The following is a 16,811-nucleotide window of genomic DNA, read 5'->3' on the forward strand; positions in this document are numbered from 1 at the left end:
CTCAGTTCTGATTGGGTCAGTTGGATCTGCCGCTGTTGTGGAGACATGCTAAAGAAATGGTCATCTTAGTGCGCCATTTGGTTATTTATGTTAAGCTAGACGGGCTTCCAACCTAAAACCAATTGGTGGTAAGTGGAGTGACCATTCTATCTTATATATTGCTTAGGATCCCTTCCAATATCCGATGTGGGACATTTATCCCTAATACGCCCCCTCGAGATGATGGCTCTTTGAGCGTCAATCTCGGAATTGAGCGTCAATCTCGGAATGCTTGGGCAAGGATCGATGGACCGACTTTGGGCTGGATCGATAATGGATCGGATTGGACTGCGTGGATCGGGTTCTGATACCATGTTAAGCTAGATGGACTTCCAACCTAAAACCAATTGGTGCTAAGTGGAGTGACCCATCTATCTTATATATTGCTTAGGATCCCTTCCAATATCCGATGTGGGACATTTATCCCTAATACGCCTCCTCGAGATGATGACTCTTTGAGCATCAATCTCGGAATGCTTGGGCAAGGATCGATGGGCCGACTTTGGGCTGGATCGATAATGGATCGGATTGGACTGCGTGGATCGGGTTCTGATACCATGTTAAGCTAGATGGGCTTCCAACCTAAAACCAATTGGTGCTAAGTGGAGTGACCCATCTATCTTATATATTGCTTAGGATCCCTTCCAATATCCGATGTGGGATATTTATCCCTAATAGTTTAGGCAGATTGTTTTTTTTTTGCAGGTTATGATCTTTATCTAGTATTATCTCTATCTCAATCTAGTATTCTTGTTCAGAAGATGTGCGTACCGCCGACTGCTGCCTTTTGGTTCTTTGTGGTTGTTCCATCAACTTACTCCGCTTATCCAGTTTTTTCAGTGGTTCAGTGAACATATCGGTTATATTTTGATGAAGTAATTGAAATTTAGCTACTCCAGTAGGAAGAAAAACTAAGATGATTAAAAAGTCCTTTAGGCTCGGAAAATGCATCAATGCGGGTAAATTTACGTTAATTCCACCTTCAGGAACTATATCTACTCCGGTTGAGAACGGAGAACGATTCCCAAGATTTCTTGACATTTTTAGGATATCACGTTGACTAGGTTTGTGTAAGAGAAACTAGTTAGGGGATGGATTGAACCAGAACTTTGTTTGATTCAAAATTGTAACCAATACAGAAACTGAGACGTTTTTTTCTATAATATAAATATACATTAAATGTATATATATATATCCTAATGAAAAGAAGTATTAGGTCGAACGTTTATATTGAATGAATCATGATGTGTATGTGATGTATTATCCTTTTTTTTGTTCAAAGTACGTGATATATTATCCAATCACATAAATGCCTAGATGTAACTTTGGTGTGTGTATCAAGTACACACTCGTGTGTGACTCCCGACAAATTTTGGAATGTTGCGGATGCATATGGCCCAAACATCTGATATACGTGACGAGTGAGGCCAAAAGCCAACGCAGAGGAGAAGTGCAAAAAAGACCAATTCATGTAACCCATACCGTACCTTAAACAAATGCACGTGTGATACTTTGACCTTTTGTAATAAACACATCCCAAATACTTGATGAAATTTTAAGAAAATGCATGTATCCTTGCGGCGGTAACGCCGGTAAGTCTTGCGAAAATCCATATATTATGTTTGTTTATGAATCATCATAACCTATATGTACTCAGTTTTTTTATCTAGTAAAATAATAATTTCCTATTTTTAATTTTTTTTAATAAAAGTTATCATTAAAGATGTAAAGTTTAGAAGATTGAAAACGCGTTTATTTCAATAGAAATTATACACATAAATAAAGTCTAAATTGTACAGCGCAGACTGTTAAATGGTACGACGACCACTGACCACCCACATGTTTTGTAATCACAGGTCGCCATTATTGTTATTGGGACCTGCTTGGCCATAGCAACGAAAGGGACTACCAAAAGCTCGGCTTGTATAGCAAAATACAATGAACGTTTTTGAAAGGCGAACAACACGTTAGGTAAGCCCGTAGAGGTATAAATGAAGAAAATTAAGAAATACTGTAATAGAGGAATTGAGTTAAGAGAAAATTGCCAAAACTGGAAAAAAAAATCATGGTTGTCCATTTGGTATAAAAAAAATTTGTCCACTTTTTTTCTTTCTTTTACCCTTTACATTTATAAAAGTTAATGAAATAAATAGTTTATGAATCAAAAAATTTGTAAAAAATAGAAACAATCAATAAAACACCCATATACACAAATTGATATTTTTTGGTTGAAAAACTTGATAAATTAAATTGTAAAATTACATTCTTCTAAAAGTAGAATTTATATTATACGGAAAATGAATTAGTAGAAAGTGAATTCTAGATTAAAAAAGTTCTTCTACTTTTTTTTAGAACAACTAATCTACTTTTACTTAAAATTCTATATTGAGAGGAATGTGAATTTTACTAATTGTAAAGATAATTAATTTTATGTCGAATGCACATTCCACTTTTATTATCTATTCCACAACTCTCGGAATGTGAAATCTAGACATTACTCTGATGGCTACATGAGGTAGAATCTGCTTATGAAATTTTTGTCTTCGTTCTACGCAGTGTAAAAAGTGTTTTCTACGGATAAGAATTATATATGTATATATATTTTTATTAATATATCTATTTATAGAATTATTTGAAATTCAATTTTTTTATATCACAGGGAATATATAAATGTTATTTTTCATGCTAAGCATGAGAATATTATATTTTTAGTTAACATTATATATTAAAAGGAATCATTTAATTTAAGTATATAAGTATCATAAAAATATTAGTATATAAGTGTTACTTATTATAACTGTTTAAAGTATAAAATTATTTATCAAATATGAATAAACATTTAAAATATTTAATAACAGTTTAAGATATTTAAATAATTTTAAAAATAGTTAACATACACTAAAAATTGTTGAATATCGACTAAAAACTTTTATTCGATATTTTGTAAATATCTCTTTGTAAATTTAAATGTACAATTTATACAAGAAAATATATTTACCTTTTTGTGTGCTCTTTATGTTAATTAATTTTTTATTAATATATTCATTTATTTTTATTAATGTATTTATTTAAATAATTATTTTGAATTCTATTGTTTATATAACTTTTTATATTAATATAAAAACATTAAATATATTATTTTATTAATTTTTATTAATATTTCTAAAACGTTGAGTTATATATATATATAGATATATTTTTTAATTAAATTTTTATTTTTATTTCGTTTTTAATATTTAAATACTTTTAAAATATTTGTATTTGATTAATCAAAGGTTAGTTTTGGGATTATAAAACAAGTTATACTAAAGGGACAAATTAATAATGTTATTATACCAAAGGGACAACCATGTTGAATTTTTGTTCCGTTGTGGCAATTTTGCATTAAGTTAATGACAACTAGAAGTTTTCCTGCGCCAGAAATAGCAATTTTAAGCGTTAATATTCTTTTTTAAAAAAAATTCAATAAAATTCTAAGTATATAACTATAAAAAATTCTAAGTATTTAACTATCAAAAAATTATATGATTAATGTTGTTTAGTTTTGTATTTGAATTCACAGTAACAACTAATTTTGATAAATATATTTTAACTTTTGTATATCATATTTTTATATTTAATTTATGTAAGAATATATATTTTAATTATATTTAGTGCCTTTTTCAATGTTATATATATTAATTTAATGGTGATATATGACCTATTAATTATTAATAGGTCTAAATATTTTTGTCAAAATAAATATTTATACAAAAATTATATTATCATATCAATTATGAATGCTAATATATAAGTTATTAATAGTCATTACTATATTTAAAATCTCTTGCCAAATCATATATTTTTATAACTGTACTTGTCATAATTAGACTAATGACATGTTATCATTGTCTCTGCTAAATCTATGGTTAGCAAAAGACTATTTAAAAGGGTGGAATCATGATTATCTATCTTAGTATGGAATGATCTTTGACTCCCAACCACTCGCCCGAGACCAACAAACAATAATCAACAAAACATTTACCCCGGTCTTACAGTGGACACACTCATTAATTCATCAACGAGATCATAGAATTTTCAGGCACTTTGATCTTGGGTGGATCTTCTAGATGTGAAGATTATAGAAAATATACCTTTAAGTCGGACGCAGTTGGATGATAGAGATGGATGGAATTTTACAAATAATGGAAAATACACGGTTAAATCTGGTTATCGAGTGGAAAGAGTTTATCCTGATAGAAAAAAAATCTCCTACAGAGTATGGATCAACGATCAATTCTCTGAAGGCGTTTTGTTGAAAAATTCGGTGTCCACCTAAAATCAAGCATTTTCTATGGCAATTGCTGACAGGTTGTATAGCGGTTAAAAAGAATTTATAGACCAAGAGAATCCAGGGTGGTATCTGGTGTACAAGATGTGGAGCATCAGAGGAATCAATAAATCATGTATTTTTTGAATGTTCTCTGACGATTCAAGTTTGAGCACTCTAAAAGATCCTTCAAATCCAGATTTTTTTAATCGACAATCACTTTTCGCAAATATGGATTATCTATATTGGAGAGTTTCTCCCGAAATAGATGATCACCAATTAGCATGGATAATATGGTATATCTCGAAGGGAAAGAATAATAAAGTTTTTAGTAATATATATGTTGATCCCAAGGACACACTTAAGTTAGCAGAGACATAATCTTTACTTTGGATAGAAGCACATGTTTCAATCACACAAATGACTGTTACATGTAGGGAAGGGGAGGCTACTACACTCCCTACCATTCCGGGAAGATGGTGTTTTACATATAGATTATGGAAGGATAAAGAAATTCATTTGGGACAAAGTTGGTACAGTACATTGGAAGTTTTTGATGGATTAATGGGGCCCATAAATACTCAAGCTAGTTTGTCACCTCTTCACTCGGAAGTGGAAGCTCTCATGTGGACAATGGTATGAAGAATTTACATCAGTTTCAGGTCATTTTTACGACTGATTGTTTTCAATTGGTGAAGATGGTTCCAGAACCAGAAAAATGACCATTATTTGTAAGCTACTTGGAAGATATCAAGATCCTAAGAAGAAGTTTTTGCAACTCAGAGATCATTCATATACCTCAAACACATAATGCAAGGCCAGACAGTCTCACACGAAGTGTAAAGATACAACATTCGTTTGTTGTCCACATGGATGCAGAGTTTCTAATTTAGTTTGCAGAGTTTTCATGAATCTCTTTATGTTGGTGACAAAGAAAAGACATGTCATCATCTTTAAAAATATGTCATTATTTTTAAGGACATGTCATTATTTTTTGTTGAAATTAAATGTGATGATGATACATATGCAAATTATTTTACAAATAATGTCTACAGGATAACATCGTTAAAACACAATAATACCAGCAATGCCACTAAATAAATCCGAAACAAATATATTACACTCGAAAGCAACAAAATAAAAGCACCTTCGGAATGGAACAATATTTTTCAAATTGGAAATTTTAGAAAGTGTTATTGGTTTATATATTTTGACTGATTTAGAAATCCATATAGTATTAATCCAAGTAAAATATGCAAATCCGGAAGTTTTCCTTCGGATTTGAGTCTTTGTATTTTTAACTAAAAAATTCAAACAAATCCATTCAAATCCATTATAAAATCAAATATATTAGTAAATACGTACGATTGAATAACACTTGTTTTGATATAGAATTCATGAATCATTAAACCAATAATACCTGATTTTAATAAAGATTTAAAAATCACAGAACCAATAACACTAGATTTAGTTCGGATTTTTAAATTCATTAAAATACAACAACCAATAAACTCCACTTAGAGATTGGTTTTAAATTTGTGGGAGAATATGTGTAAGGTCTGAAGCTTCTGTTATTAACCCACAAAAAAAAAGTTAAGGCTGATTGGCATTTGTTTGTTTCTTCATAAATTAAAGCTGTAAATATTCGTTAAACATTTAATGTAACGTGATTAAGAGCTTGATTGTTTGTAGTTTTTGCTTTAGTTTTTGGTTTTTGTTTTTGTAGAAACCATTTTTCATCCAATCAAGATTTTGGTTTTTGTTTTTGTTTTTGTAAAAACTATTTGAGTTGCCAATCAAGATTTTCAATAAATAGATTCCCTAAAATTTAGGGAAACTAGTTTTTGAAAAATTTAACCAATTTATGAAGAAAAACCAAAAACCAACTTTTGGGACCTTTTATGAAAAAAAAACGAATTTTGATTTTATTTTGTAGAAACTAATATATTTTAATTAATTAATAATTAATAAATAATATTTTCATAAAAATAAAATTATCATAAAATATTTTATACATTAGATATTATTTAAACAATAATGTGAAATATTTTAATTGGTGTTTCATATCTTTAAATCAATTTATATATTATAACTTAGCTATTAGTTTCTATAAACAAACAATTGAATTATTTTAATAATTATTAGTCACATTAAAAATAACAAATATTATAAAACATAATATGTTTTATTAATACAATATATTGTATAATCCTGAAATATAAAAATTGCCATTCAACTTTAAGAAAATATAAATAATTTATATAAGAAAATTTATAATTAGTTTCATAATTTTATGTGTAATTTATATATATATTATATAATATATTTTCATAAAAATATAATAATTAAAATATGTTATTGTATTTTATTTTAAAATAATAATCACAGTATTTTGATAAGTTTTAATTGTAAAATCTAAATATTTATGGCTATTTTGTTGTATTATTTTAAAGTAATCTATTAATTAATTTTTGAACATAAAAAAAATACTGCAAAACCAAAAACCAAAATCAAAATCTAAAAACCAAAAACTAAAAACCAAAAGCTGAAAACCAAAAACCAAAATCTAAAAACCAAAAACTAAAATCTAAAAACCAAAAACTAAAACTAAAAACTAATGAAACAATCATCACCTAATATGTTCGTCCAAAAAAGGAATCAAAGCCAACAACTTTTTAATTATGAAGTTAGGTTTCTGCATTCTGGCATTGACAGCAATAACCCGACTTACCCTCTACTCAAAGTGGACCTATGTGCTTATTTTGAAATTGGGCCCAAGTTACAAGTTTTTTATTCTCCTGTATTTATTATTGAACTTGGGCTTTCATTAGCATTAAGCGGTCCTTAAATCCTGTCCAGATGAGAGGAAATCAGAGGATATTATTTAATTTTTCTTCAGACACTCTCTTAAAAGGTCGAAAAGCGTTCATCCCAAAATTAGAAAACTTTTAAGCATAAAAAGTTAGAACTTACATTAATATGTTTTTTTTTTTGAACAACACATTAAAGAATACTCACTCTGTTTCTGAAAGTAAGATTTTTAAAATGTTCACGCTTATTAAAAATTCAATAAATGTTAATAATTTATTTTTTTTATTTATTTTATTATACACTTTTCAATAACTTTTTACTAATGAAATTTAACCAATTTAAATATTTTCATTTAATGTTTCTTAAAATTATCAAAAAGTACCTTAAATATATAAAAAATCTATTTTTGTGGAACAAATAAAAAATCTAAAATATCTTACTTTTGGTAACCGAGGGAATATGATTTTAGCTAAGTATACTGTTGGATGTTAAGCACTGAGTAACAAAAGGAACTTAAAAACAATCAAACTGAAGGCTGTTACTATAAAAACTGAAAGAAAAAAATATAAAATGGAAATAAATATTTTCATTAATCCCTGTTTTCCGTGGGATTAAGGAACTTTTCATGTGGCTTTACATGATTGAAAATTTCGGGAATAATCTTTCTTAATTATGTATATCTTTAATTTGGAATATAGATGATCAATTATCTTTAATACACGAGAATTCAGGAAGATGTTCAGAGAATCAAAAATTAAAGTATTACTGTATCATTATACTTGCTGAATGTTGACGTCAAAATTTAAGATGTACTAATCAAAATGGCCTTTACACACATGCATGTACCACATATCCCACTTTATATGGGTCAAACAGTTTATGAATTACAGATTTACTAGTTCCCCAGTTCAGATTATATATTGATATCTATAATGAATTTCCAACCACTATAATTAATTTATAAATCATAAAAATATATTCTAATTCAATTAGCTGAAAGTTGTACTTTTCATTCATTTATAATTTTTTCATACAAAATTAGTAAATGTTTCCATTATTTTTCTTTTTTTTTACTTGAAGTTCTAAATCATTTATTGTTTTCTTATAACTGAAAATCATTTACTGTTTTTCTTCATTTAATTAAGAAAAAGGATTAATAACAAAAATTGCATTCAAATTATAAAACAATACTCTTATTTTTGTAACAAAAGGTTTACTCTAGGACACTATTTAATTTGAAACAAAAGAGGTATATTATAAAATCATAAAAATCACTTTGTTATTGATATGATATTGCATAGCCTTCGAAGTTAGTTTAGATTACAAAATTCATAATAATATGTTCCCTAAAGGTAGCTAAACATGTTACTCTGCCGGTTCAACCAGATTAAAAATCAACGGTGGGCTTCAATTCGTAATTAAACTACCACTCGTGGAAAAAGACAATGCATATAACTAACGAAAAGATGTTTCTACTAATTTTTATGGAGGTTAGTTAGATTACAAAGGCTTTCAGTGAAGATGCATTTTTGTAGGACTAGTATTTTTTTCGCAAAAGACAATTTTTTGATATGTACATTTTGCTCATTGTAAATATCATACTAACGATGAAAAGATTCTATATGAAACAAGATCTTAAGTCTGAGCCATCCCATCAAAAGAGAGAAGCAATGTCCAATAGTTGAAAGAGTAATTCTAGAAGAAGTTTTTCATAAAAAAAATTGACATTTTAAATTCTTCCATTATAATTGTAATTATTTTGGCTATTTGTATACTCTTTTAGGGAGGAAAATATAAATATATATGGAAAGCATTAAGTTCATGTGTTGGAAGAGGGTCGACCACCTATTTCCCCACGAGAACTATTGTATAGTGCTATATGTCTCTGAAACTATTACCTCTATCTATTTGTCCCCGAGAATAAAGTTCCAGTCCTATTTCCCCTCGAATATATAGTTCGAAACTTATTTCTCCCCAATCATCGAATTAGACGGTTTACTATCGGTTCTCGATCTATGATGTAAACCAGAGCCGAAATAAACCAAAATACAGTCAATTAACCAGACCAAAACCCGACCCATTAAAACGTGAAAACCCTGTCTGTAAAAACCCCCAAATCGCAAAAATCACTAAGAACCCTAACTTTTGAAATCGATTTTAATCTTTGCGAAGGTGATGGCTGGAGGTCAGAGCAACACGTCTGGAGATTCGAGGGGATCATCATCTGGTCGTCGACCCTCAAGAGGTGGTGGAAGATTTTTCGGTGTTCCTAAGAAATGTTGGTGTGGTGAGCTAATGGTGACGTTGACATCCAAGTCCGACCAAAATCCATACCGGAGATACTTGCGATGTTCATTTGCAGCAGAGAATAAGGTAATGTGATTGTTTCAGATAGTGCTTAGGATTTTTCTTTTTGATTATCAGTGTTGTGATTGTTTTTAATTTGTAGCTTCAAAACGATAATCATATCTTTAAGTGGGTGGATGAGGCTTTATTGAACGAGGTTGATACACTTTTACTTAAAAATGCAAGACTTGAAGAAGTGATTAATGAGATGGCATCAAAGAGTGTCTTTGAGAGGACTGAAACAGAGATAATGGCGAGGGTTGAAGATGCATTGGCTGAAGCAAGTGCAAAGATGAAGAATACAATGATCGTGGTTGTGATTGGAAGCTTGACCTTGGTTGGTATGATGGGAGTTATGTGTCTGATGAGAAACTGAAGTGTTATGCAACTGGCTGTGTTTGTTTTTTTCATGTGTTCTGTTTGTATTCTTGTAGACAATGATTGTGTTTGTTTTGTATTGTACGTGTTTAGGACTATTTCAAGTTATGAATGTGTTTTTCTTGTTTAGTATTATTGAATTACATGGTTATTTTCAGTCTGGAACAACGGCTTGCACAAGCAAACAAACATAAACAAATAATCCATGTGCTTTCCACATAAAAAAAAAAGACAAAAGATATTGGTTTTCACAAAAGAGTTGGATGCTTTCTACATAAAAAGTGCAACCCCACTAAAATCCACAAACCCCGAGATAATGTTTAGACAACATCCTAGATAAGATAAAGACCAAAGCACTAATCAACACATATCTTCATATCCAAGAATTACATGACATCCACCTTGAGAAGTAGTTGGTGAGGCAGTTTGAGAAGCAGCTGGAGAAGAAATATGAGAAACTGCTGGAGGAGGAGCTTGAGAACCACCTTGAGCAGCCTGACAAAACACAAAATGGAGAAAGATAAGTGAACCCTATCCTTGATACACACATTAGTCGAAGAAGAATATAACAAACCTTGTTCTTTGCGTGAAACCTTGAGTTGTGGTCAGCCATTCCGCATATTCCGCAATGCATTATACGTTTTTTGTGCTTAGGTTGCTTCTTTGTTGGGGATTCATTAACTCCTTTCTTTCTTTTTTTCTCTGCTTTGGTAATTTTCTTCTTCCCAGGTTGTTTTGGATCAGGAGGAATGTGAACATCAGGAGCACTCGTACAAGGCCAAAAAGGAGCACCTCTCACTGGAACAAGACCTTCAGCATAGTTCCTCCTCCACATAGCAGTACGAAACCAATGGCAGACGAAGTTTTCTGGTGCGAGTTTCTTCTGTAACATCACGCCATATGCATGCTCGCAGGGGATTCCACAAATCTCGAATTTCTTGCAAGTGCAAGTTCTCCTCTCCAAACTTACACGGTAAGTACACCAGCCAAGCTTTACTTCATACATCCCATTTGTGCTTCTTGTCACGATGCATTTTGAAGCATCTTTATGCTCGGCTGCGAGAAAATCTACAACATATGGTGTACAAATACCTGGAAAAAAAGAACACAGAAACACATGAAAAAATAAAACCAGAACATGAAAACATAAAAAATAAAAAACAGAACATGATTTTACCTTTGTGACCACGAGAGATATCAGAACGTTTAGCAATGCGTGCCATTGCAAGTCGCCTAACAGTCTCAAGCATTGGGACAAATGGCTTCTCTCTAGCTTTTGTTATAGTGCTATTGAAAGATTCAGTTGAGTTGTTTTCAACATCTTCACAGCAACTCCCTATCTTGTAAAAAGCTCTACACCAAGTCCTTGGCTTCATCTTCTGAACATCATCATACACTTCAGAATCATAATTAAATATTCTGTCCAAATTTTGTTGGAACTCTGCTTCATTGTAGCTCCATGCTAAACTCCATATATATGGCTTCATGTCTGATTTACTCCCATGTTTCTTCTTCAGATTACCATAGATATGTCTGACACACATTCTATGCTCAATCTTTGGTAGCGCCAATGAGACACCGTGTATCAATCCCTAAAAAGAAACGCCATCTCAGTCCCAAATCGTCTAACATAAGCAGAAAACAGAAAATCTAAGGTATAATCCAAACCTTTTGCCGATCTGAAACCAAGATAAAATCACTGCCATCCTTGAGTCCCAAGTCGTCTCTCACTTTACTCACAAACCATAACCAGTTGTCATTATTTTCGACTTGGACAACACCCCAAGCTATCGGATATATAGCATTATCTGCATCTCTTCCTAATGCAACCAAAAACTGACCCTTGACTTTGTGTTTCAAGAAGCAACCATCCATCCCTATCAGTGGTCTACATGTCTCTTTCCAGGTTTGTTTGATTTTATTAAAACAAACATAAAACCGGTTAAACTCTTCTTCACCTTTGTCATTTTTCAATGTATCAATCTCCACTGTCGAGTCACTATTTGACTGAATAAGCTCTGCCGCATAGTCACGGAGCCTTGCAAACTGGTGATCATATTCAAATTCGATCCACTTCAACGCCTTACTCCTAGCTACCTGACACTGCGGTCTTGACACTGTGAGTCCCCACTTCTCCTTAATTTTTTCTTCTATTTTCATGGGCATATAATACTCTGGTTCCTCTCTAATGCTATCGACGAACAACCTAGCAATATGTGGAACCTTCAACATCTCACAAGATCCATTGGGAACACAGCTATGCTTATCTACAAACAGCCTAGCTTTCCATATATTGTCACTTGGTAGGATGGATGCATACACTTTCCATTCACAAGCTTCACCTTCACTAACTCCACCAACACATTTAAATCCAATCTTGTCTTTATCGTACCTATACTGTTTAATGTTTCTGCCTGATTTTAGTGCATAATCAAGGACACATTCCTTAAAAGCTACTCCATTGAAGAATCTCTGGTCTTTGTACAGTGTTCCATTACCACGCTTCGCATAGTTCGTCGACCTCTGTTTCGAAACTCTCTCATCCTCTTTACCCTCGTTATCGCTGTCACTTTCACTTTCTGGAACCTCATCGTGTCGAATTGACGGCTCGTTGACGAAGTCCTCAACCAATTGCTCGATTTCAAATTCGTCTCTCTCCACAGCTTCTTCGTCGAACTCATCTTCTGCGTTTTCTACAGCTTCAGAGCCTAACGCCATTGAACTCATCTTCTTCGTAAAAAATTTGGGGATTTTCTGAAAGGTCGGGTTCTGGATTACGTTTATTACGTTGGCTTTGTTTTTTTTTTTTTGAGTAGTAAGGCTGGATCTTTAATCGGGTTTAAATCCTTCTTAATTGGATCTTAGTTGGTTAACTATCAATTTTAAGTGGTTTACGGTTTAGGTTAAAACAGTAAACCGATAGTTAACCGTCTAATTCGATGATTGGAGAGAAATAGGTTTCGAACTATATATTCGGGGGGAAATAGGACTGGAACTTTATTCTCGGGGATAAATAGATAGAGATAATAGTTTCAGAGACATATAGCACTATACAATAGTTCTCACGGGGAAATAGGTGGTCGACCCGTTGGAAGAAGAGGATTGACGTCAGTCTTCACTAAGTGTCCTCACTAAGAACATGAACCTAGACCAATAATAAGATTCTCCATTTATGTACCAAAAATGTGTACGCTTTTATTTGAACTAGTAGCACTATTATTTATCACCCCTAACATTCAAGGAACAGTACATTAATAAACAAGATGACTAAAATATAAGAACGGGATACCGTACTCAGTTTAAATAATACTATCCATAGTAGTACCGCTTGACATGAACTAATTAATTAGAATGTTGACCAATTCGATTAACAGAATTTCACCATCCAATTCCCATTGATGTACATGCGATGAACAGTTGACCAGAGGAGACAATGTGTAACAAATAGGCTATTTAAAAATCTCACAAGTAAGTAATACGTTCATATATAGACATCTTGAGACAGCTTATTCTTTTCTTATTTTACAAACAATCTGAATTTGTTTCACACTCTACTCTAGTATGGTAACGTAAACTAATTTAAAAAAAAAAAAAAAAAAAAAACGTAAACTAATTTAATTATATGTGCCGGGGCTAGCTAGCTAGCTAGATCTATATACATATATATTTTATTTTATTTTTGGTAAAATTCTATATACATATATATATATATATATATTTAACTTTAAGATCATTTGTGGAGAGGAGGATGATTTGATAAGATATAGTAATACTTCCCTGTAATTAACTTCTGCATATTGCCTTACCATCTTTGTATACTCCTTACTCTGTAATCTGTATATAGCGAGAGCATTGTCAATAATATTATTCATTCGATAACACATAATCAATATAAAAGACTCCAAATAATTCTTCTTCTAACTGCACTGAAACCTAAGGCTCGAAAAAAAACTCAAATCCGAAAAACTGAACCGATTCCAATATGAAAAAGTAGTATCAAATCTGAATTGAAACTGGTTAAATATCTGAACTGATTTAAAATTTTAATATCAAGAGAACCGTAACTGAATCCAATCCAAACCGTAACATTTCGGATATCTGAATATATTTTAATCAGATTTATATACTTAAATAAACTAACTATTTTTAGATTTAATATCTAAACAATTATTCAAAATATATAAGATATTTTAAAATTGTCCAAAATATATAAAATATTTTTAAATTGTCTAAAATACTTAAAAATATATACAAATAGTCAAAATTAAATATTTAAAACAATTCAAAAGGGTTATCTGAACCCAAACTTTACCGAATCCACAAAGATTCTAACAGAACCTATGAAGATCCAAAATAAACCGAATCAAATTTGTAGATACCCAAATATAACTGAAATCTTTATCTCCGAAAACTCGAAAGGAAGAGACTCGGAACAACCCAAACAGTTACCCGAATATACCCTTGCTGAAACCCGATTAGAACTTCTAATTCTACCACTTTTTGTTTTATAGCAAAATATTTTTTTTTAATCTCTTGTCAGCGCCCATCAAAATTTCTAACAGAGAATCCCAGCTTTTTGTAGCAAAAGAAATATATTAACATCTAATCAATCCCACGTGTCAAAAACCCCACATATTGAGAGAAAAAGAGCAAAGGAATGCACATGCATTTCATACACCCCACCACCGTTTTCTCTCCTTATATTATTTCTGCCCTTTCCTCTCTCTTCTTCTTCCCCTCATACCAAATCAGAGAGAGAAATAACATCTTTAATCTATTAGAAGTAACATGATCGGACAGCTTATGAACCTTAACGCGACGGAGCTCTGTCTCGGCCTCCCTGGCGGGACTAAAGCCGTCGAGAGCCCGGCCAAATCGTCGGTGAGGAACAAGAGAGGCTTCTCCGAGACCATGGATCTCATGCTCAATCTTCAGTGCAACAAAGAAGAAACCGTCGATCTTAACAACGCCACAGCTTCCAAAGAGAAGACTCTCCTCAAAGACCCTGCTAAGCCTCCTGCTAAGTAAGCTATACATACATTTATATATATATATATGAATACTTGATTATAAAATATACATCTCTATATCTGTCTCTATGTCTCTAACTTCTTGGACTACGTATCCCCAATCTTCACCACTAGTTTATTATGATAAATCTAATAGTTATACTCGACTGATTTCAGTAATCATACAAAAAAATCTTGAAATTGGTAATATATATCCATATACATAAGTTTTTTAAGCATATATCCATAACTTTGAAATTAAATTTGTGTTCTAGCATAAATAATAAAAAAACCCATTATAAAAAATAATTAAGCGTGGTTGATGCTTAAACACCAATTTATAAATGCGTACAAGCAAACATTAAAGCATTACATCTATAATGAAGCCAACATAGTTAAAATAGTAATTAATTATAACTAAATAATTAAATAAAAATAGTAAGTAGCAAAAACTTTGATTGGTTAACACTTTAACACACATATATAATTAATGTTGTTGTATGTAGAGCCCAAGTGGTGGGATGGCCACCTGTGAGGAACTACAGGAAGAACATGATGACTCAGCAGAAGACAAGCGGCGAGGAGGAGGCCAGCAGCGAGAAGGCTGGAAATGGTGGAGGAGCTGCCTTGGTGAAGGTATCCATGGACGGAGCTCCTTACCTAAGGAAAGTTGACCTCACGATGTACAAAAGCTATCAGGATCTCTCTGATGCTCTGGCCAAAATGTTCAGCTCCTTCACTATGGGTACGTGTTAGAAATCTCATATCGAAGACGTGCGAAAAATATAGATTAGTACATAAAGACTTTATATTGGAAACTCGCGAATCTTTATCATTACTTAAGTTATATTTATGTGTCCAAGAGGAATGGTAAATTTGCATCCACACATTAAAATACTACTAATTTAAGTGTGCGAGTCAACTTGTGGTATATATTTATATACATATAAGCGCATAAATTTTATATCATTTGTGAATAATTTCAAGGAAACTATGGAGCACAAGGAATGATAGATTTCATGAACGAGAGCAAGCTCATGAATCTGTTGAACAGTTCCGAATATGTTCCAAGCTACGAGGACAAAGATGGCGACTGGATGCTCGTCGGAGATGTCCCATGGGAGTGAGTCATCAGATTTAATCCCTAATTTTTCATTTTTTTTAAAATAATATCTCGACTCATTAACTACGTTTCTGAAATTAGAAGAGATAAGCCAAAGATATTCAAACTCCCTGTATTACAAATACGTACAACAGTGCATTGGTTGGCAAGAGACAAGAGGATCTTTCAAATTATGCAATTGTATCAAAAAAAATTTATTTAGCTTATTCGTAGCTGGCACAATCAACTTCTTCTCACCAGTGGATAGAACCTTAGAATAAACTTTAAATGTTAACGACTCATATACCAATGTTAACCAGAAATTTGAATATCTATTTCAGAATGTTTGTCCAGTCGTGCAAACGTTTGCGCATCATGAAGGGATCCGAAGCAATTGGACTAGGTACATCATTTTTTTTTTGTCAGTTTTACTTTTCTATCTTTAACATAAAATTTAATTCACTTTTTCTTGGTTTTGTTATAGCTCCGAGAGCAATGGAGAAGTACTGCAAGAACAGATCATGAATTTTATAATAAGAAGAAAAAAGAACCATCAATGTTCAACCATATGACGGGTTCTTGATTTATATGTATTTTATGATTTTTATGTATTTCTATCTCCTATATGTGTGTAATTTAAATACTTGATGCGTATCTAGGGCAATAGTATTATGTTACCAGTAAGGTGTGGAAAAATTTGTAATGTGACCAAAAGAGAGGAAACTTAAATATCTCTGTGTTCGAGTCATATTTATTGCCCAGCATGTGTGTGTCGGTTTAGTGATCAATCACTAATTGACATATGCATATATATATA

General features: G+C 31.8%; 3 protein-coding genes across 3 annotated transcripts; 2 read left to right on the top strand and 1 right to left on the bottom strand.

The window, feature by feature from the left end:
* Positions 1-8,216: 8,216 nt before the first annotated feature.
* On the bottom strand, positions 8,217-14,338 carry LOC103860227. Its single transcript, XM_033288299.1, has 3 exons — positions 11,552-14,338; positions 11,061-11,475; positions 8,217-10,975 (listed from the first exon to the last, which is right to left on the bottom strand). The coding sequence occupies exons 1-3, from the start codon at positions 12,608-12,610 to the stop codon at positions 10,257-10,259; spliced, it is 2,193 nt and encodes a 730-aa protein (XP_033144190.1). The 5' UTR covers positions 12,611-14,338; the 3' UTR covers positions 8,217-10,256.
* Positions 9,335-9,881, top strand: LOC103860226 (uncharacterized protein At4g04775-like). Its single transcript, XM_009137816.2, has 2 exons — positions 9,335-9,532; positions 9,609-9,881. Exons 1-2 carry the CDS (start codon positions 9,335-9,337, stop codon positions 9,879-9,881), a joined length of 471 nt encoding a protein of 156 aa, XP_009136064.2.
* A 229-nt stretch (positions 14,339-14,567) lies between the features above and the next one.
* LOC103859990 (auxin-responsive protein IAA7) lies at positions 14,568-16,744 on the top strand. Its single transcript, XM_009137594.3, has 5 exons — positions 14,568-14,907; positions 15,399-15,637; positions 15,880-16,015; positions 16,336-16,397; positions 16,479-16,744. Exons 1-5 carry the CDS (start codon positions 14,672-14,674, stop codon positions 16,517-16,519), a joined length of 714 nt encoding a protein of 237 aa, XP_009135842.1. The 5' UTR covers positions 14,568-14,671; the 3' UTR covers positions 16,520-16,744.
* The last annotated feature ends 67 nt before the right edge of the window (positions 16,745-16,811 follow it).

Source organism: Brassica rapa, chromosome A03 (assembly GCF_000309985.2).
Source record: "Brassica rapa cultivar Chiifu-401-42 chromosome A03, CAAS_Brap_v3.01, whole genome shotgun sequence".
Classification (NCBI taxonomy): Eukaryota; Viridiplantae; Streptophyta; class Magnoliopsida; order Brassicales; family Brassicaceae; genus Brassica; species Brassica rapa.